Raw genomic sequence first — 23575 nt, 5'->3', positions numbered from 1 at the left:
AGTAAGGTGGGGCTCGGAGTTTATTATTTTATTTTGTTTTGTTTTATTTTGTTTTATTTTGTTTTTTTAAAACTGAAATTAAAACCTTTGACAATTGTTTTTTCTTGGCATTTTCCTTAGCTGTCAGTGTCAGAGCATCACATATATTTAACTCTCACACTTACCTTCCCCACAGACAGCATGATACGATTTCTTACTTGTGATAATCAGAAATAAACATACAAGCAAAGAGGTAAATGTAATGGATTTTAATATTAGAGTTCTAATAATGTTCTGTTAAGTGGATTTTCTAGGACATGGAGCCTGAAATGCTGAATTATTGTAACAGCTTCCAAGAAGAGCCCTTGTGCATACAGAATTGGAGCGACAGAAGTGGCTGCTATGTAAGTATCAGACAAACTATAAATCCGTTGGATAGTCTTTTACAAGGCAAATATCTTGTCTGGTGCTTACATATGTATTCATAGAATATGTATATGTGGGGAAATGTTCTGTTTTCCCTCACAAATGTCATTAATGACCTGGAGGAGCATCTGCCCAAAAAGACAGGCAGGGAGGGAGCTGCTGATGCTGACAATGTTTGCCTGTCCTAAATTTCACTGGAGTATGGATTTGAGGACCCTTACCTGCGGGCTTGTTGAAGCCAAGAGTCATCTACAGGAGGCGGTGCAGGGGTTGACACAGTGCTGGTGCTAATATCACCAATGATCGCTAGGGCTTCCTTTAGTGCTTGGTACATGCGGAGGGTTTCATCTCGCCTCTGCGCCTGTTCAGCTGACTCCTCCATTAGAGTGTTTTGGTCCTCAGAAGAATACAAGTGAGCCAGGAGCTCTGCGTTGATAAATTCTTTTACCTATTTCATCAGACAAAAAAAAAAAATCCCCACCAAACAAATAAACAAACAAAAACCCCTACTGAAAATACAATACTGAACAAATACAGTGTGAGATCCATGGAACCAGGAGACAGGTGTGTCTCAGTTTAATCTGTTTCTCCTACAACCTTACATCAATTCTACTGGTCAAATCAGGGACTAAAAAAATGCTGAACTGAGATTGAGCTGATAGTGCAACAGCCTCAGGTCTAGCTGTGGCCCAAGGAAAGGCTGGCACATGCAGCTGGGCAGAGGAGCTGGAAAGGGATGGACTGGACCTTTTAGCAGCTGCCTGCACGCAGATGGGCTTAACACAATTATGAAGCCACATTCTGAGACAACAATTCACATGTGAGGATGAGATGGTTTTCTGCAGACAGTCCGTTTTCTGTATCTGTCTTTAAAACATCAGACATGGTTGGAGTTAACGCTGGTCTGTGTCTCTAAGGTGACACCTACGTTTACGGTTCATTTCAAATAGCTTCCCAACAGCTCCCAGGAGTCAGCTCGCATTTTGGTCCAATTCTAAATGGCTCAGAGGTAAATGGCAGCCATTAGCAATACCATTAGATATACTAAAGTCCCCCAGGAATAGGAACTTTCAGGCTTTGTCGATTATTTTCTTAGCAAAAATTTACCCTACTGTAGATGGGATTTTTCATCTCCAACAACTTGTCAGATTCTAAATATCCCATCCACATGCATTCAAACTGAAGGGAGAAGTCTCCAAGTAATCTAATTTACTGTACTGATTTCCTGCTATGCCTGCCCTGGTTATGGAAACCTGGGCCACATTAGGAGAGATAAAAAGCTAGAGGTACTCTGATTAAATAAGACTGTGGTAAATAGACCAACTGCTGACCTACTAAATCCTTGCATTTGAGACTTTCATTGCCGTTCTGATCTATTTCTCATCTGGCTTTTTGTTCCAGAAAGCTTTTTTGAGCCGGAGATACTGACGATAATACATTCCCAAGATTCTGATTACATAAACCTGAGCTCCATTTGCACATGAGTTTGTGCTAGTTTAGCAGCATTGATTTAAGTCCTGACAGTTAGGCTAAGGCAATATTTGTGTTCAGACAAGGTCAGTAAGAGCAGTCAAAATGCACAGGGATGGGACCCTTTATGGTCACCTAGCAATGAAAAGAAGGCCAGAACAGACCTTACAGGGAAACAAAACCATATTGCTTGGGCTTGGTTGTCATCTCCCATTCATGTATGACAGGAGATGCACAAATTCTTAGCAAAGCCTGCAAAAATTTTCCATGAGTCTCATGCTGTTTTCCAGTAGATGGTACTGATCAAGAGCCAGAGTACACTACTTTTCTCATGATTGCCAAAAACTCCACATTAAAAACAGATATCATAGTTAAACAGCATCACATTCTACTTGATGAAATGAGCATTTTAATGGCATCACTTCAATAAAAAGAAGAAGTAGTCCTAAAATTAGATTAAGGCCAGAGCTGATTGTAAAAGCATTGTTAAACCACAAATATCTGTTTGAAAAAAATCAGCCTGTGACAATTATCATGAGAGATCCCTGTCTGCCACAAGCAGGAGACTCAAGTGACTCCCTGAACTCTTCTGGAAGGGGAAGATTGTTGCATTAAGGATGGTTCTTGGATCAATCACCTTCCTTCTGCAATCAAATGCACTGTACTAGACAGAAGATGGTGTTCCACAATAGCCACTTTCTCCAGCTTGGAAAAGGAAGGGAAAGTGACACTTACTAATGCCTTTGCTCCTTTCTAGAAAACAGGGAAAGTCACAGGAATGGTTTAAAACATTCCTTCACAGACATCAGATCATCAAAGCTGAACCATAGCACACATCCAAAATGCTAATGGCACAAAACCTGCCCTGTCACTCTGAAGTGGGGTAAGATGGGCTTGCAAGGCAACTTCATTCATCAGTGGGCAGACTACAACAAACATCACTGCTTCAAATGCAAACACAATCCATTCCTTAACCTTAAGTTTGGTAGTAACAAGTACCTTGGAGTTTTTCTACTCAGTCAAGATTAATATCAGCACTGCTTATGTAGTATATGCTGTCTACCATAAGACCACCCCCCTTGTACAATCTGTGATACTAAGGCACCATGAAATACAAATTCTGAAATGTGTTTTGATTGTGTTTGAATTGCTAATGGTAACTCAATGCAATTCTGTGAGGTAAATGTATTTTCTTTTAAGGTAATCAACATCCACCCTAAGAGAAGAATAAGGCATGCATTTGGAATACAACAATCTAGGCTTGGGCCTCAAAATATGCTTAGGGACAGCATCTAATTATTTTGTGCGCACTGAGTTTGAATCTGATACTTTCCTTGAATTGTAAATGCTGATTTGCAGGCCCACAAAGTAGAAAGGAAGTTCTAGGGGGACTCAAGAGGTTACAATTGTCATAGAAACAAACTCCTTGGGATTGATTTGTTTCCAGTATTTTGGAGGCAATATGATGGGGCAGCAGAAATTACAGAATATGGTCATTAAGGGGGAGGGAGGGTGTTTTCACTTAACTCCTGGTGGATGGGTTGGACTTCTGAAGACTCCAAGGAACACACACACAACTTAACAGGACCCACCTTCCATCACAGCTCCACTGCTTTCCAGAAGCTGGCACAATCTTTTGGCATGGCTCAGCAGTCTTAATTCAAGCACTTCTTTCTCTTTTTAATAGTGCTGATTTTTTAAAATTGATATTTTAGCTATTGTTTTTAATATGGTATTTTACTGCCTACGCTGCACAGAAGCAAGTGCATTAATGCTTCTAATTTCACTCTTTACAGTCCTTAAAATGAAATTCGAGGACTGAGGTGCAGGTCTTAGCTCACTAGCAAGCCCAAACACAGCTATGGACTATGAAGTCAATTGAAAGTAGATGATGTTTTAAGTAAGTTGTTTCTGTGTGCCATGGTCGGCCAGCATGGCAGACTTTATCGATGTAACTAATAGCTGAAAGGGTTGAAAGTACAAATTCTTATAGTACTCTATTTCTGAGTAAAGCACACACTTCAGAGACCCTTAAACTATTCTATATGATGAGGTGAGTGGCAGACAATTTAATGTTAACTTTCAAAAGGACCTTCTCACCGAACTCTGCAGTTTATGAAACGAGAGCTAAAACCCAGCCCTTTCAAGAGGGACTGAAGTTGTGCTAAGTCAAAGCAGCAAGTTGCTAGCTGTGATCTGGAAAGAGCAGTGAGAACATGCTCATCCCATAATGCCTAGAGTGTGGCTGATTTCAGGAAAAAAAAGGGCAGTTCCATTGTTCCCATGCTCTTTTGTAAAAACTCACCCACGACTAGAGCGTTACTTGGAGCCTGCCCCCCCTAAACCTAAAGAAGTTAATGGAATATCTCTCACCCTCATGCAAAAATTCTGCCCGTATTATGTGTACCAGGAAATCCCATTGAAATTTCCTGTCCAACCACCTAACTCTCAAGTGCCACACAAATTCCACAGGATTGTGGAATCATCCACAGGATGAAATCCATCAGACAAAGGCTAGAGGTGGCTCTGAGTCAAAAGTAAATGCTACTTTCTAACCAGATTTGCCTTGTAGCATATTGGTTTTGTAAAGACCGATTGGTTGATTGGTTGATGACCTCACAGAAAAGTGCTACCCGTAACTAACAGAAGCTGTGCTCTCCATTATTAATTTATATGGCAGCAGTGGCACTAATATTAAGCCGAGTTTTCAATAAGGTCCATTCAGAACTCTGCCAGGAAGCGAAGGCTGAGATCCTAACACAGTGGAAAAACAATGATATCTCAAAGCCATTTCTTGAACCAAATAATCTTCAGATCTAAGAAAGACACACACAATAAATCAAACAACCACATCTGCTTATCTAAACAACAGTGTCCAAGGCTTCTAGATTTATTCCTTGAAAACAGTAACCTGAAAATATAAAGAAACCCAAATAAAATAAGAACTGCTTTAAGAAACCATGACAAAGGGCTACAGATTGAAAATCAAGGAAGCATAACTCTGCTCTGCTGCTCTCGCAGGCTGCCTAGATGGAGCTCCCAACTCCCTTTTCCTGTTATGTCAAAAGCAACACAGAAAAACAACAAAAAAAAATTATTTATCTTTAAATAATACCTTATATTCTGATTAATATGTAAATAAATTCAATCTTTAGCATTTTGGAGTAAGCACTCAAGGCAGTCTGCCAGCCTTTGAGAAGGCTGCAGAACTTCATACTACTACAGAAGATTTGAATATTTTGTCTAAGAGTGGGACATTTATGGGAGCGTGTTCTTCTCCTTAGTACATGCTGTTGTTGCTGCTATTTTCAAGAGGTGTGTTTGAGTGTAAGAGATTTGACAGACACGTTAAAATAATTTAGAACCCTGGCTGGTACTTACATTATTGATCATAAGATGCATGATTGTTTTCGGAATCAAATCTCGGATACATTTGTTGATAATAGACATGTAGGAATCCACAAGATTTCGAATTGTCTCCACCTGTCTCTCCAGCTGCGGGTCCATTGAAAAATTGTCTGCTTGGCCATTCTCATCATTTTCAGTCTACACGGAAGAAAAAAAAAGAAAAGTCTTTCAGACTGCAGTAATGTGGAAATATATAGGGGGAAAAAACCTGGACTTAAACTGTAGTAATCCAGCCATGTAACTCATACAAAGAACGTCTGGAGGTTAAAATATGAAGTAATGGCCTGTTTAACATTAGTGTTTAGCATCATGAAATTTGGACCTTTAAAGGTTAATGCAATATGAGATGCAAGTCCTTCTTCACAAAGTACATTATATATTTCCACACAAATTTGTAATTTTATATTAAAGAAAGTTTTCAGACAAAGACACATGGTAGTAAATGATCACTTAGTGCAATACTTCTTATCAAATCTTTTACCACTCAGATTCAGCCAGCTTGACCATGTGAGAAAGCAGCACCCTAAGCCTGGATTTTGAATTTTACCCTCCTATGGGTAAAAAACATTTTTGTTATTTAAGGCTGACAAATTCTGCAGTTCAGCCTCAAATTTTTTAGATGTGAATTGCACCTATATAAACAAAGGATTTATGAAGGATAACAGCAAAAGCACCATTGCTTTCAATGCCCAAGGCTCAGCATAACATAGGCTGGATTACATATTAGAGGTCTCTTTTTCATTGGACAGAAAAAAACTTCTTTGTATGTAAACAGCTGACCTAATTAAAGAAAATACCAGGTACTTTAACTGGAAGCTAAAAGGTATGTACTTTGCTTCAGTCTGGCCTGTATAAATATAAGAAAACCTAAAAAAAGAATAGTAGCCTTTTGGTGCTGAGGCTCAAAGATGCCAAAAGAATGGAATTTCAAACTGGAAAGTACAAAGAACAATGTTCTTTCCCCAAACCCTGATATATAATACTTCTCCCTCTAAACGACCACCAAAGTCATACTAGCATGAACTATAAAATTCAAATCTGGTTTTTTGGTACATAAAAGCATTACATTAAGAAACAGAAAGTACTTGCAAAAAAGTGAATAACCCAATAACAAGAACTAGTTATATACCAGCCAGACCCCCTATAACCAGAAAAACTCCATTTGCAATATAGCATTTAGCTAAAATTTGCATACCACCAGTGCTTTACAGATTCCTGGAGCAGTTGAAATCAGTAGCTAAACCATTAGCAAAAGACCATTAGAGCTAGATATGCAAACATGTCACCAAAGAGGCTTCTCCCTGCATGAAATCCATTCTTGCTGGGCCAGAAAGAGATTCCTAATTTCATCTCCTAATGCAGGGTCTGCTTCTGCTCATGCAGCATTGGCAGGTAGAGCACTTCATATTTACTTCTTGTAAACCATGGCTTGGTCAGTCCAGCCTAAATGAAATGGTGATGGTTGTGATTTGTTAAGTTACAGTTTTGCTAAGAAATAAGATCCAATGTACCATTTAGAAACAAAACTAAATGTTTGTAAAAGACGTTTCAAAAGTTCAGATTGTTTTTTCATTACAGACGAATTACTGGAAAAACAACTATCTATGGACTTTAAAAATAATTAGCAGTGCTTCCTAAAACTCTTGGGACTGTGGAGGGCACTGAAAGAGCTCTTGGTAAAAATAGTGTTTGCAATTTTGTAATGCCAGTAGACACACTACCCTATAAACCTTAATCATTTTGTTAATAAAATGCATATGCGAAAAAGTCACAGCATGCAGATTGAGTATTTTCCTTAGCCTCCATGTCTAAAAAGAAACTAACTATAATTTTCCCTGTGAAATATCAAATAAATGGAAAATCATACATCTATCATATATCCACACATTTTAGCCAAGTAACTGCAGACTAAAAATGCCCCCTTTCCCAGTTCCCCTGCATTTGACTTCCATTCTCTTTCTTTTCTTCTTCTTTGTCTATATAAAGTGCAGTTTGTCCATGTATTTTTTTCTTTTCTTTTTTTTTTTTTTCTTCACTGTTTAAATTACAGATTGCAATAAGATTCATAACTGGCTAAGCAGCAGAATGACAGATGTTTATCATTATCCTCATCAAGAGAATGTAAAGTAAAAATAGTAATTTGTCTCTGATCTTTAAGGCAACGGGTAATAGTCTGCAAACATTTAACCTTTTATATACAGGCTCATAGGTGATATTTACAGAAAGTGGATAATACTCCAGGAGTCCGTCTCCTGTTTGAAACTGTAATAGAGCTGACTTCATCCTGTTGATTTATTTTCTCTTAAATCAAAAGATCAGTCTTTCATGAGTTTACAGTAATTTATTATGAAAGCTTCTGGCCATAGTATTCTTAATGATTTGATGCCTTGAGTGAAGGCTTTTCATGCCAGAAACCATCTTCTTTGCATCACATTATGCACATGGAAATCTGCTTCTAACAGACTTCTGTGCTCTACAGTACACCTACACCTTACCAGGCTTTCTTTTGTAAGCTCTTTCTGCTTTGTGCCAACAGCAGCATCTGAGAGCAAGGTTGCTTGGCAAAGCTAGGCATCACAACAAGACAGAAGTGATGCAAACACCCTGTTTCATCTCCATGTCATTCTTTCGAAACGGCTGGTTTTCTCACTGAGCATCACGGTGGCACAAGCTTCAGTGCAAGCCACCCTGCCACTCTGCATTCTAGAACGACTTTTGCAAGTCTGTTGCAATGAATAAACTCAAACCAGAATATGTAAGAAAACCCTTACACCCCTCTGACCACTCTTGAACAGAACGTTCATGTAGAACAGAAAAGGAGAACAGAAGGAGCTGGGAACAGGTTTCTGTGCCGTCTTTCCCAGCAGCCAAGGCAGCCACAGTCCCCTTTCAGTGCTCCTCATCCTCGAGCCAGAATTTGCTAGTTCCAATAGGAAGCATTAAGTGACAGCGTATGAGAATCTGGGCTAAGTTTTCGTTCAGTTGACTCTTGCTTAATACTGCTATTAATTGTTGACAGGAATGGAATATTATTACTTCAAACCAACACAACTGCAACGACTTTAGGAACTGTTATTGTAAGAGTCCAAAACAGAAATGATGGAAGAATCTAAAGTGCTAAAAAACAGGTAAATAAAATTAGACTCATCTTGGAATACTCAAATTAAGAACTTCTGATGAAAATACACCAAAGCTACAGAAAAGCAATAGGTGAAAAAACCATGGACAAAAGGAAGGCAACATGGAAGTTAGGTTGGTGCTTCCATTCATATATACATAGCCACAGAAATAAAGTCCTTCCCTTCTACTTTATCTGCACTTTAGAAAAATGAAAATAATACCCATTCCTTACACTCTGCAGTGGATCTCACCTGTCTTTCAGAAGCTGCTTTGTGATCCTTGCACGGAAAGGTGCTACTTAAACACCAAGTATGCATCATTGCTATTCTTCTACCTTTCCTGCATTTAGATGCCTTCTGTACTAAGAACGTATTAAGGATTAACTGAAGCATCATACAAAAGAAGACTAAAAATGGCATGTGAAATCCAAACCACTTAAGTTTGTGGGAGTTTTACTGCTGGCTGCAGTGGGAATAGGATTTTACACTACACATGCATTTCTACCAGAAAAGTTATCAGTCTTCTGAAGACTGTAAACTCTCTCCTGCAGGAAGAATTATTTAATGCGGTACAAAGGAACTCAGCCACGGGGAATTAGGTGCAATCCAAAAAAAAAGAATAGTACCTCAGAATATAAGGATAATTTTCCTGAATATGAGAATTATAAGCGTGTTGAAGAATGTCCCAAGAAAATTCACAGCAAAACTGAGTAACATACTGAAAACAGTCTTGAGCTGGCCACACAGAGAGTGCAATACTTCTAATTTCCATGATTTCATTACATTCAGGGCAGCTGCCAGCATATTTAAGAATGTCTTGTATAACATTCCTGATGTCAGTTTCAAGAAGGAGCGTTTGTCTAGCATTTTCATTAGAACAGTGTATCAACCAATTTTCTGTAATCAAAAAGGCATTCTATTAAAAATGACTGAGAGGAAGCAGACTGGAAGGTGACTGACCAAAGGATAAAAAGTCAAAGCATCAGCAAAGCAATGCTCTGTATGCTAAGAAATAAATCCATGGCTACAGTGAGAAACCAATCATTTAAATGTTGCTTTAATATCTTTCATGTACAGATGCAATTTCATAACAACAACCGCAACCTGAAAATTAATCATTCTCTCAAGATTGTATTTATGTTTTAATTCACAGCTGCTGAACACGTAATCTATTTTATCTATTCCTGTCCAAGTAAGGTTTTTCTTTAGTGCACCAACATTCAGCACATCACAATTGTCCTAAATTCCCCTGCCTTTTCCTAAATCTTTACAACTGATTCTTGATATTCTCTCTTCATTGCAGTTTGATGCTGTATATATAATTTAGCTAATATACTCTCAGCTGTACATAGCGTGCCTTTTGCCAGAGGACTGCTGAAACCACATGATGGCTTCACACAGTGAGGTTTTCTTACTGGAAGGAACCACAAGTAAATGACAATACATTACTTTTGTGTATTTACAACAAAGCAAGCAGCAGAAAAAGAACATTTCCCGGGTAGCTTGGAAGCTGTCCTTTTCCCTCACAGAGGGTGACTTTGCCACTCTCTTCCATGCTTTCAGCATGTCGTACTGCTGTTGCCTTTACCAAGCCACCCACAGGCTGCCCCTCTCAGCTACTATGCTTTCATTAGCAGCCTTGAACTGCTCCAAGCAGAGGTTATGATCCAGCTTTCCCTTGCACACACGATCTCTCTCACTTCGTAGCCATGCAGAAGAAAGATATAGCCTGGCTAAATTTGATTCAGAGGTATTCAACTCTCTGGATTAGTTTAAACAACTGCCTACTTAGATTCTTCTTTGTGGTTACAGACATATAGTACAGACCATTAGCTAAAACCTTCTGCTGAATCCACATACTGCTCCCCAGATATTTACATAGCTTTGACGGTCCCAAACATTCAAAAACTGTGTTAGGCTCTCTCCCTGCCTTCTTCAGTCAAGAAGTTGATTTGGAACTGATTTGGATTTGAGACAGAAAGGAACGATGTATTAACAGAATTCCAACACATTTGGAGTTACTTTTATCTTATAGTTCTTAACAGATTGACAACTAATCATGTCAGATCAATCCAATCTCCTTTTACAGCAGGGATTCAGATCTTACGGGTAAGGTTAGATGCTACATATTTCAGACTTAAGTAAAGCTTTTTGACACAATCTCAAGTGACTTTTTCATTAACGGAAGCGTGTTCTCTCTGCAGTTACTGGTTAGATGCTCTTTTCCATAGCAAAGCTGTCAATGGCTCGCTGTTAAACTGGAAAACTCTTACCAAGGGGACTTTCACATGGGTTATATTTTTAATGTGCTTATTAATGCCTTAATGGTCAGGATGGTGGATTATAGCCTTTGCTTATTACATTTACAGATGAGAATAAACTGGAAGAGGAAGTGAATACAGTAGATGATACGACCAGAGTTCACAATGATCTGGAGAAACATTTTAAAAATCTAGATGAAATTAATTATGAATAGAAAATATTTTACTTTGGCAGGAGTAAATCAGTTATAAACATACAGCATGAGAATGGCCACTTAAGGTGCAGTTCAGCAGAAGAGAAACTGCATCTTCCTATTATGAAATCAGTACAAGAATTGTACATCCAATTCTGGTTATCACACTACCAGAAATTTGTAGCACATTTTGAGAGTGTTCAGAGGAAACCATTGAAGATGATGTTCAGGGCGCTGTAAAATATGATCTGTAAGGAAAAGCTAAGATCAATTAGGACTGTTGAGTTCAAAAGAAACCACCTGTGGAAGGGGAGAGATGAGTGTCTTTGCAGATAGAAAAATACATCAAACAAATATTTGGAAAGTGTTATATGGTAAGAGCAGCGAAGCACAGAAATAGACGGACTAGGAGAGTTGCAGAATCTCCTCCAAAGATCACAGCAACATCCCTCAGAAATGGTACAGAGATCCTGCCTTGAGGCAGGGGAAACAACTAGACAACCTCTTGCAGCCCTTCCATCCAGTGGGTGATACTGGGTGCAAAGCAGCATGAAATTACAAGCTCACAACACTGCAACAAGAAAAGGTGTTTCTGAAAATACCCCCAGAAAAAAAAATTAAAAAATTACAATATCTTCTACCTTTCTTTTCATTCTATGCAAAAGTCAAGTAAAAAATAAAACATTGTCGTGAATAGCCATCTCCCCTCAAAGAATCTGTACTCCAATTTCACCATTTGCTGCCATGTACATCTCTCACACAAAGGACTTTTACATAACCCTCCCTGCGCTGCAAGTTTTGATTCAGAGCCAACAGCTGCTTCATGCCTTTCAGAACAAACTGCTGGACAAGCAAAAGCAGAAAGAGGCTGGCATAAGGAAAACAGCACCTTTGTTTATAAAACAAATACTACTTTGGAATTTGCAAACTTTTCAGTCAAAGAATTTCCTTGTCATAACAACACATGAAGTGCCCCATATTTATAAGAGTGCATTAGAAAAAAAACCTAGGATGTGAGATAATATTGGCGTGATATTTGTCATTATTTCAATGTAGAAGGAGGTCAATGGATTTTGGGAAGTCTCAAATACTGGTGAGTTACCCTGGAATTCAAGTCATGATGATGAAGACTCAAAGTGTGGTGATTAGCCCAGAAGATGTTCAGGCTGAAATTTATTTGTGCATTTGTTACCAAATGCATGAAACGCATTCCCAGAGACAACAGCCTGGTCCAGCAGTGGATATTAATTGTGAAGGGAACAGGATCATTTGCTGTGAAAAGAGGTAATGAATGGGTGGAGGCATCAACCGGACATCTGAGGATTAAAGGATTAAAGCTACTGGCTGTAGTATGCAGTTCCCCTAAGAAGGAAAGCAAATAGAAGTCTTGGAGCTTCTACCAAAGACGGTGAAAATAGAAAGCAGGAGAATTAGTCATCCATGATGCTGATCAGAGAAGTATTAAGAGTCATCACGAAGACTGAAATAACACCTTACTTTCCATCTGTTATTTACCTCCTTACCAAAACCATTCTTAGAAGAAATGTTGGCAGAACTGGTCTCTATTGAGGACTTTTACTCAGCAGCAACCACCCAAGAGAGGGTCACTAACAAAATAGTTCTTATTCCAGCAAAAGTGCACAAGACTCGGTTGAAGGATTCTTTAGGGACAAGGAATTGCCTTATTTTATGAGATTAAAACGTGGCAATACGTGCTTAGTGCATGGACAGTGGCTTGGTGAAGGCAAATCTTGGAAAACACACTGACCAAGTTTACATTTCAAAGCACATCTTCTGACTTCATGTGTCTATGTGAATAATATAGAAGTGTTGCATGTTTTCCACAAAGTGTGATCCTTTTAGAGGTAGGCACCCAGAATAAAGAACAGAAATCACAATTCTGTTTTTCCTAGATTCTGTACTGAACTCCCATTCCATGGTCTGCCTTCTTTTCTTCTAGCTGAGATGGTAACTTTTCAGTACTTACCAGCCTAGTTTAAAGAAATTTGAATACAGGAGGAGAAGGGCAGCTTGCATATCTGTGTGCGTGCTGGGAAGGACGGACTTGGAGGAGGCCTTGTAGTGGGGGAGCTCTGTACAGCATCCAATGCAGAGGCTCTATAAATTACAGCCTTGTCTTTTATTTTTAGTTGATCTAATGCAATGTGTCACCTATAACTGCACTCTTTTCCATAATTAATGATGTCTAGGAAAATATTCTGAAATTCTCCTCTGATAAGCACCTAGACAAACTTGATGTTTCCTCTCTGAGACGCAAAAGAGGACGTTAAATTGTTTTCACCCCCACACCCCTCAAGCCATGAGAAGTACCAGATCCATCTCTGCTGGGCCAGACTAAGCCCTGGTTCACCACAAACTCAGTGCAGTGCCGACAAATGATCTCCATAGTAAATGATGCAAATAAGAAATGTCAGCATGTTCCAAAATTCCTCACTTAATCTTATTGCCAGTTGTATAGTCTGGATAATCAGTAAATAAATCCCTCTAACTTTGCTCAAATCCTTAGGGGCTGAATACACAGAGAACACTTTCTAATTCATTCTCATTAACCTTCCCAGCTCTAAACAAAGTAATTTCCTACTTTCTTAGCGTCTGATTTTTCCACTGGCCTCTGCAACACCTGATTTAGCAGCAATGATTTCTCACTTGTGATTTCTGTTTCGAACTGGCATTGTTCTTTCTCCTCACACATATGCTTGCTGGAATAGCACGAATCAGCAAGATTTAAAACCTCTCATTCTCAAGTTTGAAGTCCCTAAAGGGAAATTGCAGTTGTGATGCCAAGGAACACAGTCGTACGTTATTTGACTTTTCCTCAGCCAGGCTGACAGCAGAGGGGGAGAGAAGGAGGAAGGAAAGGGGAAGGGAGAGGAAGATGGCATTTTAATAGCACCCACACTGATTTCACACAGTTGGATCACTGTGCTCCAGAGCGGCACCATTTCCTTTCCCCTTTGCCTCGCAGTCAATACTGCTAAACCAGGCTCTATGGGAAGGATTCTCAATCTTTTTCTCCCAGCATGGACCACATCTTAGTACAGAAATCTGTCTTGTGGCCACCTCCCCTCGCAGGCTAGCTGGCTAGCCCACTCTTTACCTCAATTTTTGACAGACCATTACCCACTCAAGCCTTGCAGAGACCACCCCACCCACATCCCAGATGTGACTAAATGGGCCAACATTCCTGCCACGACAAGATGGATTATCCGATCTCTTGCCCCAATTCGCATAGTCTCTGTAGTACCCACAGTAATTGCTTATCTGAAAAAAAAGTAGCAGGAATGTGTTTAATTTAATTTAGCAAGTAGACATACAAGAACCACCAGGATCTTCTGTAGATAAATCTACCTTTCCCAGATGTGAGTCATACGCCAAACGTACCTTGGCCAGAGTTCTCATCAAAACATTTCATTTGATAATTCAGGTCCTAAGATTCAAAGCTCTCATACACGTTAATGGGTTTTCCATAAGCCCTCCATCAGGCAGAGTGACAGTGGTCTACAAATTCTGGCAGGAATTCTTACCCCAGTAGAGCGTCAATGATCACCACCATTCATGCTCCCCATTTAAGAACTCCATTTACTTTGCAAGCAAAGTTTGAGCTGCAACATTCCTGTAGCAGAAAAACCTCAAAACAGACCAGAAGAGGAATTTGAAAACACTGAGAGCTTTACTGAAGTTACACAAATATTGCTAAACAAAAGAAAATCATCCATTCAGGACTATTTTGGATTTGTGCCACAAGAACAGAAATTGAAAATTATTGGGTAAAATTATTTTCAGGGGAAGAAATTAATTGTGAGCAACTATTCTGCATGTAATCTTAGACCAAATGAAATTAGATACTGCTTTATGATACGGCTTCCATTTTGTATAAATATGCCAAAACCCTCCTAAGTATTCTACAAAGCCAGGAGAAAAGGAAAGTTTTTTTTTTTCCCCTCCCTAAAATAAAAGTAAATTGTATTTAAGAGACGGTGATATTCTGGTAATTTAATACACATGTATGTAAGCAACAAACATAAACACTTCATGTTATAAGACCACATGATTGTTGGCACAAACCAAAATGAAACCATAAAGTTTAAACCTTAAGTCACTCTGACCTCCTCTCTGTGGGGATGTTAAAGGACATCAGTGATGAGCACTCTACCTCGAGGTCCAAGCAGACACAATATGGAGTTTACCTTTGCAGTTAAGATCACTTGGCTTTATCGTTGCCACAAAGAACCCTAACCTCGCACTTCAGTTGGGTATTTTTTGCAAGTTAATATTTAAAATGACCTATGGCCTTTTCAGTTCAAAAGACTGATTTATTTTTTTCTCCTTCTGTCACCAGTCAGCAGCAAACAGTGAAGTCAAGATTCTTTTGACTGATTTTTCAGCTTTTGCACAGCAACGTACAATCAAGGAACCCCATCCTTATGGCAACACGATGAAAATGCAAATTTCTTTTAGACAGGGAACAGTAGCTCACCCACACTCCCAAGGATTAGAACTGTTTTTTTCAAAAGAGAAAAAACTGCCATAGCGTTAGGGGTAACCCCTCCCTTTTTTAGAGGGTTTATGCCTGCTGAGCAAAGCTGGGTAGTAAGAACAGTGGTTTAACGTATCGTCCCAATGACTGAATGCCTCACAGTGCAGTTACAGATATAAAAGTTTCACTCTTCTTCTCCTATGGTTCTATTTTAAAATGTTTTCTGTAATAAAATTACTGTGAGACAGCTAAATCCAAGGGCGGGCATGGAACTTGAACCCATGGCCTTACTGGCTTAGAGGTGAGACTATTCCTAACTGAGCCAAAGTGACACATACATAATATGCTTTCAAGGTTTTTAGGGAGCTCTGTCATGATTTAAAAACACTAAGTCTTTGTGGTACAAACCACAGCGCAGGAAAGAACTGGGGCTCCCTTTTTACTGCTAATTTTAGCTGATGAATTGTTTATAATCTCCTGCAAAATACATAAAGCCTTATTCTGCCTTAAGCTAAGAGAGAACAGCCTTTCAAAACTGATTCTTAATTATAGTGTTCCCCTGCTAGATGGGATGGAGGCAGGTTCCAAAATTGTGTCAGAGTATATGAAGTGATAAAATGAGGATGGGTGAGCTATTTTTAAACACACTCAAAGACTTTGAGGTCAAAATCCCTGAATTTATAGCCTTATGGCCATATTAAGACTCATGGATTACATTAAGACCTGCATGGCGAGATTCAAATATCATTTCATTTGAGACACCCTCTGGCTTCAGAGCATGTGTTCCCTACCAGTCTGCCTGCCAAACTGGGGCCCCCCAGGGAGCCACCTTTAAGCACAGATTATATCCCTACTGTAGACAGGCATTTGGGAGACAAAGGAGATGAGATGCTTCCACCACAGTGTATTCCCTCCTCCTCTCTTTTCCCAAGACGTTTTGCAAGTGAGGGGCTTTCTTTTCCAGATGGATGGGGAGCGAGTGGGTTAGAGGGAGAGTCTGAGGATTCTTAGGCAAAAGCACATAATTGCTCCTTACTCTACCTGAGAGCAGAGCTTTTCCTATGGAAAGCTAATACAACCTCAGGCCCTTATGGTATTTCCTCACTGCAGTGTTTGCCGTTTGAAGAGGGCAGCTGGGCATCTGCTGCTGGGACAGGATGGAGAGCTGCTGCCCAGTAACATTCAACCTGGTTTAAACAAGAGTGATCCTGCCCTCTCCTACACCGTTTCTCCCCCACCGCAGGGAAAGAGGCTTTACAACAACTCCTGAAACACATCTTAGACTTTTTAGAAAATCCAGATTTGTAACAAAATCATTGTTCTGCTCATGGAAATAAACCACATACAGGCATCACCTGGGAAGGAACTGGCACTGCCTTTCCCCCCACAAGCTTCCCAGCACTGCTGAGTAACACGCCTGGTCTCAGTTTTGACTCATGGCAGCCTTTGGCTATGCAAAAGCTGTCACCCTTTATACACACACTGGTTTCTTTTCAGTAATGATCAACATATATTGTTTTTTTGAAAAAGGAAGGAAGCTACCAAGTGAGGAGGAACAAACTAGACAGACTTTCCCTGCCTTACAAGTTGAAATGGAAATGGCTCTCAGACTCTTTTCCCTATTGTTCTTGACAGTCTACAAAAGCTTTAGGTATATTTACCTCTAGAGGCCAAATCAGTGGTAGCAAAGGGTTCAGGGCTCTGAGGACACTGCAATATGATTTGCACCATTTACATTGTTCATTTTGTAACTGAGGTAAGGTTTTAAGGGAAGCCATGGCACAGAGATGAACAAGACAGCTATTATTTTGGAAAAGATCAGACAATGGTTAGAAACATCAGAGAAAGACAAAAGGCTCTAACGCCATTTTCAGGTAATTGGATTTATATGTCCAATTTCTGTAATTGCATTTATCTAAGCATCACCTAAATTTGTCATTTTTATTTGGATTTCCATGCAGTGGCGTGTAACATAAGATACTAATGAATTGCAGATAGCCAAAGTAAAAACATCAGTCAAAACAAAACTCAAACCTTTTCTTGATTGCTTATGGATTTATAAAGCAATAAAGCCACGTAATACGCACAAAACAAAAGCCCTGTAAAAAAAGGGTTAGTTTAAAAAAATGCTTAGTGAGCAGTTAAAAAAAATAAACCAGTGTTTTGGTTCTGCTAGTAATTAACATACAGTCATGTTTTGATCAAAAGGAGATACTGGAATGGGTTCTGTATTATACCTTTCAGAAGACTATGATGCACTTACTAGCATTAGAGGGCCTCCCACTTGGAGCAATGCTGAAAGGATCCATGTTCCTTACTTGGGCATTTTGCAAGTATTTTATATTTTTTTACAAATCCATGGTATTAGACCATCCTATAAGCATTAAAGACTCATTCTTTCAGAACTTCCCTGTCTCAGTCTGAAAATCTTTACCATTACAATAGCAATATGCTGAGTTCAGAGACACTTTCTCTCCTTGTGGTCAAGAGATGCCATTCCTATATGGCTACAGACACCCATTACTTGAGAATTGGTCCTTTCAGTAGTTAGGCTGTATACATCTCCAACTGCAGTCACCAGGAATCTTCCTCCCAATATCCACCAGCATTTACTCAGACTACAACAACTGCTTCCTTACATTTCAGGAGTGGCAAAACCAGTTTTAAAGCTTTTCCTACAGGTGCCCTTCACGAATGATTTTCAGGCACACAGAATTCCTGAACTCTGCTCTGCACCACAAATCACCCTTCAGCTACACCCTGTACTCCTGCATCCCACTCTGCTCCCAGCGAAGCCCCTGGCAAAATTCCCACTGAGTTTAATAGTTCTGTCCTATTCTCCCCAATCCCTAACCAAGGTTAATTTTTCTTCTCCAAGTATAAACAGAAATCAGCAGGTAAAAAAGTTTTGTCTAATGTGGCACTAAAGCTGTGGAATTTACTCCCATATGAGAATGGCACAATAAAGTCATTTGTTTAAAAGTAAATTGAAAACATTCCAGTCCTCTCAGGCTTACAACTATTAGCTTTAGTTTCTGCACAGCACTGTAGAATGTCTGGCATCAAAGGCACTTTGTACATTGCACTGAACTTGTATTGGACACTGTTAGTGGACTATTAATCACAGTGAACAAAGATCCCATGCAAACACAAAAAAGGACTGATTTTTCACATGTTCAGCATGGACTAGAAAAGGTTAACACCACAGTTTTCTGGATACTACACATTTTGAGACATGAAGTGTTGACAAGGCCTCTGAGAGGGTGCAGATTTTTCAACTGATAATTATATATTTGACATTAAACAATTCTTATTTGTGCCTAATACTCCCTAGAATTAGACAGAAACATACCTCAGCGTAAACTAGCACAATTTAAATTCAGATGCCTGCAGATGCATGTACTTCTTTACACCTACACGAGTGTGTGCAGGGGCAATGGTTATTGGCAAGAAAATCTACAGTGATGTGAACCATCATTCACACGAACCATGAATGACCATGGCTGGAGAAAGTGAAGGCCTATGCAAAGCATGCACCAACAGATCAACTAGCCTGAGGGAACACAACTGATGTTTGGAAGTGTTTGAAGAGGAGTGGGAAGTGAACCAGTATAAAAATGAAAAGCCCTGAAAAGGAAAACCAATCAGTGGCCAGGCAAGCAGCGAAGGAGGCATGGAGGAAAGACCGTGGTCTGGAATCACAGGTTGTATTTCTGGGTGCAATTTACTGATAACATCAAAGGATAAAATGCTGTGTCGCAGGAGTGTGAATTACTGCTTTCAGCTCCTCATGGCTGTCACAGGCAGTTTCTTGTCATCCAGGCCAGAGCAGGGGAAAACTTGAGTCATCAGCCCTGAAGCTTTCCATTTGACAAGATGATTTTCATCGGGTTTCTCAGAGCAAAGTATTTTGGCTACCAAGGTTTCACAGACAAAATTTCTTGCACAAACTGTCTCAGGTGAAACAAAATTTACTTTTCTAACCAGGACAGGAGATGTGAAGGGAAGCAGTGAGGGAATAAATTTGCTACCCTCTAAAGAGAAAGACACATTGTGCAGAATGTCCTAAAAGTATCACTGATAGACACCCATATCCAGTCATCAGTTCTGAGTAGAGCTAACATACCAGTTCCTGCTACTGCGCATGGAGTGGGTGCAGAATCACAGTATGAAGGTATCAGCATGGTACTTGGGTCTACAGAACAGCAAGTGCAGCGGCCACACTCAACCAAGCAAGTACAGGTTTGTTGGTCGAACCATGACTATCTGCAAGGCTTTTGAACATGTTTTTAAAGAGAGACTTTAAAAAACAAACAAAAACCAAAAAACAAGACAAACAAAAAACCACCCAAAAAACCCAAAAACAAAACCACTACCAACAATAACAACAACCACCCAACAAAAAAAGGCAAAAAAGCAAGATGGCAGAGCATGCCAGACTCAGTAAGTTAACTGATTTTCTGACTAAGAGAACCTTGACACATCTTTGGTTCAGCAAAGTGATACCCTTAGGAGACTGGCAATTAAGTTCATAAAGATGAACTTTTAAATAAAAGAATGGTACAGTAAGAAACTAAAAGATAACTAAATAGGAAGAAGAATGAGCAGCCTTGAAAGATTTCACTGAAGTTTTCAATGGATCTGTCTTACTGAAACAAAACAGCACGAATTTGCTAGTTACATTTGTTCCTGCCCATAACACAAAAATGTGAGGCACTGTCAATACAATGAGGGACTGAACAGTGTCCTGGAATAATGGATAACTTCAAGGATTGGAAAAACAGAATCAGAATAAAATAATATACTGACAGACTAATGACAGCTGCTGCGCTGGACTGGGAGGTCATCAGCTAGCAATAACTAAGGAAAAGAAAGCCCAAACACCTCTAACTGTGCAATAGATAATTCTGAGACACTGGTATAATGAGGTCATGAAAAGACCAAATGCCTCAGTAGGCTCTGTTAATTGCAATGCAGGACCAATAGAGGGAACACTGTTTTGTATGGTAGTGGTGCGATCTTGTCTGGATCACTGATGGAGGCAGCTATGTGCCTTCTGGTGAAAGATACTCTTCCCTTGTTTCCAGGGTTGATGCGTTATTTCCTTAATGGTCAAATGAAACTTCATGGCCAGACCAAGAGGATTTTAGCACAATTGCAGTGAAATTGCTTTTCAGCCTCCACAGACTAAAGCACTGCAGTCTTTGAGAGCCCTAGACAGTTAAACTGAAATAGTTCTGCATCTTATATGAACTACATGGCTCTCTTCCTTCCTCCCCCACAAGGTCCTTGTCCATGTTCCAAAGCATACTCCCCTGCCTCAGAGCTGGAAAGGGCTCTGCATCAGCTCTCCCATTAAGCTGGGAAGTATATTTGGGAGGAAAAAGCAAAGATATTTGCTTAGTGGTCTCCAAAAACTCACATACACACACTGATTGACCCAAAGCTGCTCCTGCTGCTTACTAGGCCTGGGAAAAGAGGAATGTGGCCTTTGGAAAAGACTTTTCTTAAGAAGCCACTGGGCATGGAGACTGTTGTTTGACCACTTTCTTCAGTGGGGGCTGGAGAAGCACTGCATGTTCCACAGGTCTGTGCAGAGTGATTTAGGGAGCCTGGTGAGACTAGAGTAGAGAAGCGGTGTAAGGAAACAATTCCTGCCCTTCCGAGCGTGATTTTCCCATTCCTGTCTCTGAACTCGAGGATCAGCCCTCTGAATCTTCACCTTCTAGGCTTGTAGGTATGGAGGAGAGGGAACTGGCCATAAAGAGTGAATGAACTGAATGGCAGGAGGAGCAAACAGAAAGTATCACTGTCAGTACAGTGAGCTGGTCCCACAGCTCGACTTGTCTCCTTCTGTCATCCTTCCATAAGGCTTTATCCAACTTGATAAGAGCCCGTGACCCTTGTGTGAAAAGAGCAGGCTGCTGAAAAGGCAGGTAAACAGATGACAAGATCTTCGTGCTCCCGTTATCATGTGGGCTGCTGGTTACAGCTTCCTTGTAATGGAGAAGGGGAGGAAAAACTTTATCTGAGACCCTAAAATTAACATTTAAACTGATAAAAGCAAGTTGGACTGGATTCTCAGAACTAAGTATCACACCCGAGACAATCACCAGGTCAGTGACTTCTCTCATCTAACCGAATGTTTCTTTAGAAATACTGGAGCATCAAATGACACATTTGAGGATCTGCTACTCCAGCTAAATCTTCATATCCGTCCTGTGAAAACTTTTGGGGTATTTATCAGAAGGGGAATGGTAGAAGGGGGTGAGAGGGAGGTGAAGTCTTTAAAATATAATTTATTTTCTGGCTACCTTCCTTTCATAAGAAAAAAAAAAAGAAAAAGTTCAGCTTAAATTACAGGCATGCAGACAAGCTCTCTCAGGCCCAGAAATTCATCCTACATGTTGATTAATAGTCAAACTATTAGAGCTTTAGAATGAAAAATGGGCTAGGCTTCAACTGAAGATTGCCTGTAGCTAACGATGCAGTGGAATGAACGTTTTCATTCCAGCTAAACCATTCCTGTTCCTGTAAAAATAAAGAAATCCAATCTCGGTTTATGAAAAAGACTCAAAGAACTGCGCATACTTACTGGCTTAAAATAATGCCATGCATTTTAACAAATCTGTATATACAGGATATGTTACCTGTGAAATCAAATATACATAGAATTGCATACATGTACACACAGAGTATAAATATCTGAAGTGAGGTCAGGGAGCAGAAGAGAAGTTGGTGACCATAACCTAGAATTTCACATGTACAAGCACATTACAGAGTTACTAGATTTTAACATAGCTCCTGTCTCAGGCTAAAAAAAATTAAAATGTAATAACAAAAACACCACAAGGAAGTGCAGTGTAGCTGTATAGCATCTGCCTGGCAAGGCTGCTTAATATAGGCAGGACTTGCTTGGAGATCTCCCTGTGGTTCAGCCCCTGGCGCCATCAGTTGGGCTTGAAATCAAAAGCAGTGGAAGGAGGTAATTAAAAGTGACTCTGCACCACTCCACTGGCAAAAGAGGACTCCACTGCAGCCACTGAAAGAGGGTGGGAAGGGATTCAGAGGTATGTAAGGGAAGGCATGTGTCTCTGCAGCTTTAGTCATTTCCATTATGGAAACACAGCACTTTATAGCTTTTAACCTTTATGCCGCTGAAGTCAAATATAAATTTTTTGTTTTAATTTCAGCACATAAAATGCAAACCCCAGTTTGGCTAATGTCAACAGCACATTCTGCCTAAGCCACAAGTAAGGTGCAGAGTTGAAAAAGCACCACAAGGCAGAAAGCTGAAAAGTGGAATTACACACAAATAACGGTTGCCACCAGCACGTCTGTTGGCTAGACTAGTGATTTTCAAGACTATGGAACTCAGAGAGGGTGCAGGGGAAGGCCATGAGGTTCAAACCATCCTGTTGGCTGCAGGAACAACCATTAAAAGAAATTAAGAGAAAAGTCAGACCCCAGAAGGAGCAGAAGACACTGTGTTCCAACTCTAACCAGCTGAAGGAAAGTTTATATAAAAACAATAACTTGGTTAGTGACTCATAAGGAAAGAATCCCTAAGCTTTCTTCAGGGAAACCCCAGTAAATAACATGTCTAAAAACACATGAAGATGGTGTTTGTTCCGTTACGATACTCGGTCCACATGATAAAACCTCTGGCAGCAGAACAACCTCCTGAGCACAGTTCTATTTGGGAAACCCAAAAACCAGTAAGAACTGCCGTGGCTCCTTACAAAGTCTGCCTCGCATTCTAGCTCCTGTATGACATGTCTAATGCAAACTGGGAAGAAATGTGAAAAGAATGCATTTTGTTACAGCATTGGAGAGTGCTTCTCTGTTGACTACATGCAGTCGTAGTCTCAAGATACATAAATGCCTGGATTTCAATACATTCTGCATCTTTTATAACTAAATGTTATGGATTCAAATATCCTGCTGTACTACGCCCAAAGAAACCGAATGAAAAGCTCGCTGCATGCACAGCCTCTCTGGAATATGTTATCAGGCACACAGCAGGCTGTGCAAGAAATAGTACTCAATCCAAAGAAGGGACGGATTTAACTTACAATGTATAACTTCTCTGGCTATGAGGGTTTTTTTTCTTTAATTTTCTTTCTTTTTCTTTTTCGTTTTTTTTTCAATTAGCACAACATTTTGGAAGCATGTTGTGTGTTTTTAAGCATACGTTCCAGCAAAGAGATTTTAAACTCA

The 23575-nt window shown here is 39.8% G+C and overlaps 1 protein-coding gene across 4 annotated transcripts in view; it reads right to left on the bottom strand.

Moving 5' to 3' along the window:
- The window catches only part of DNM3 (dynamin 3), a 173916-nt gene that overhangs the window by 14097 nt on the left and 136244 nt on the right, over positions 1-23575 (bottom strand). For 2 of the 4 annotated variants that reach the window (XM_074152579.1, XM_074152580.1), the window contains 3 exons: positions 15188-15209; positions 5257-5421; positions 627-853 (listed from right to left, as the gene is read on the bottom strand). In XM_074152579.1, coding sequence (XP_074008680.1) covers positions 627-853; positions 5257-5421; positions 15188-15209 — 414 coding nt within the window. The remainder of the gene's footprint in view (positions 1-626; positions 854-5256; positions 5422-15187; positions 15210-23575) is intronic. The other 2 variants (XM_074152581.1, XM_074152582.1) reach the window with 1 other exon arrangement.

Source organism: Numenius arquata, chromosome 8 (assembly GCF_964106895.1).
Source record: "Numenius arquata chromosome 8, bNumArq3.hap1.1, whole genome shotgun sequence".
In the NCBI taxonomy this organism is placed as follows: domain Eukaryota; kingdom Metazoa; phylum Chordata; class Aves; order Charadriiformes; family Scolopacidae; genus Numenius; species Numenius arquata.
Note: the sequence above shows the minus strand (reverse complement) of the source record. Positions and strands in the feature narration are given on the sequence as shown.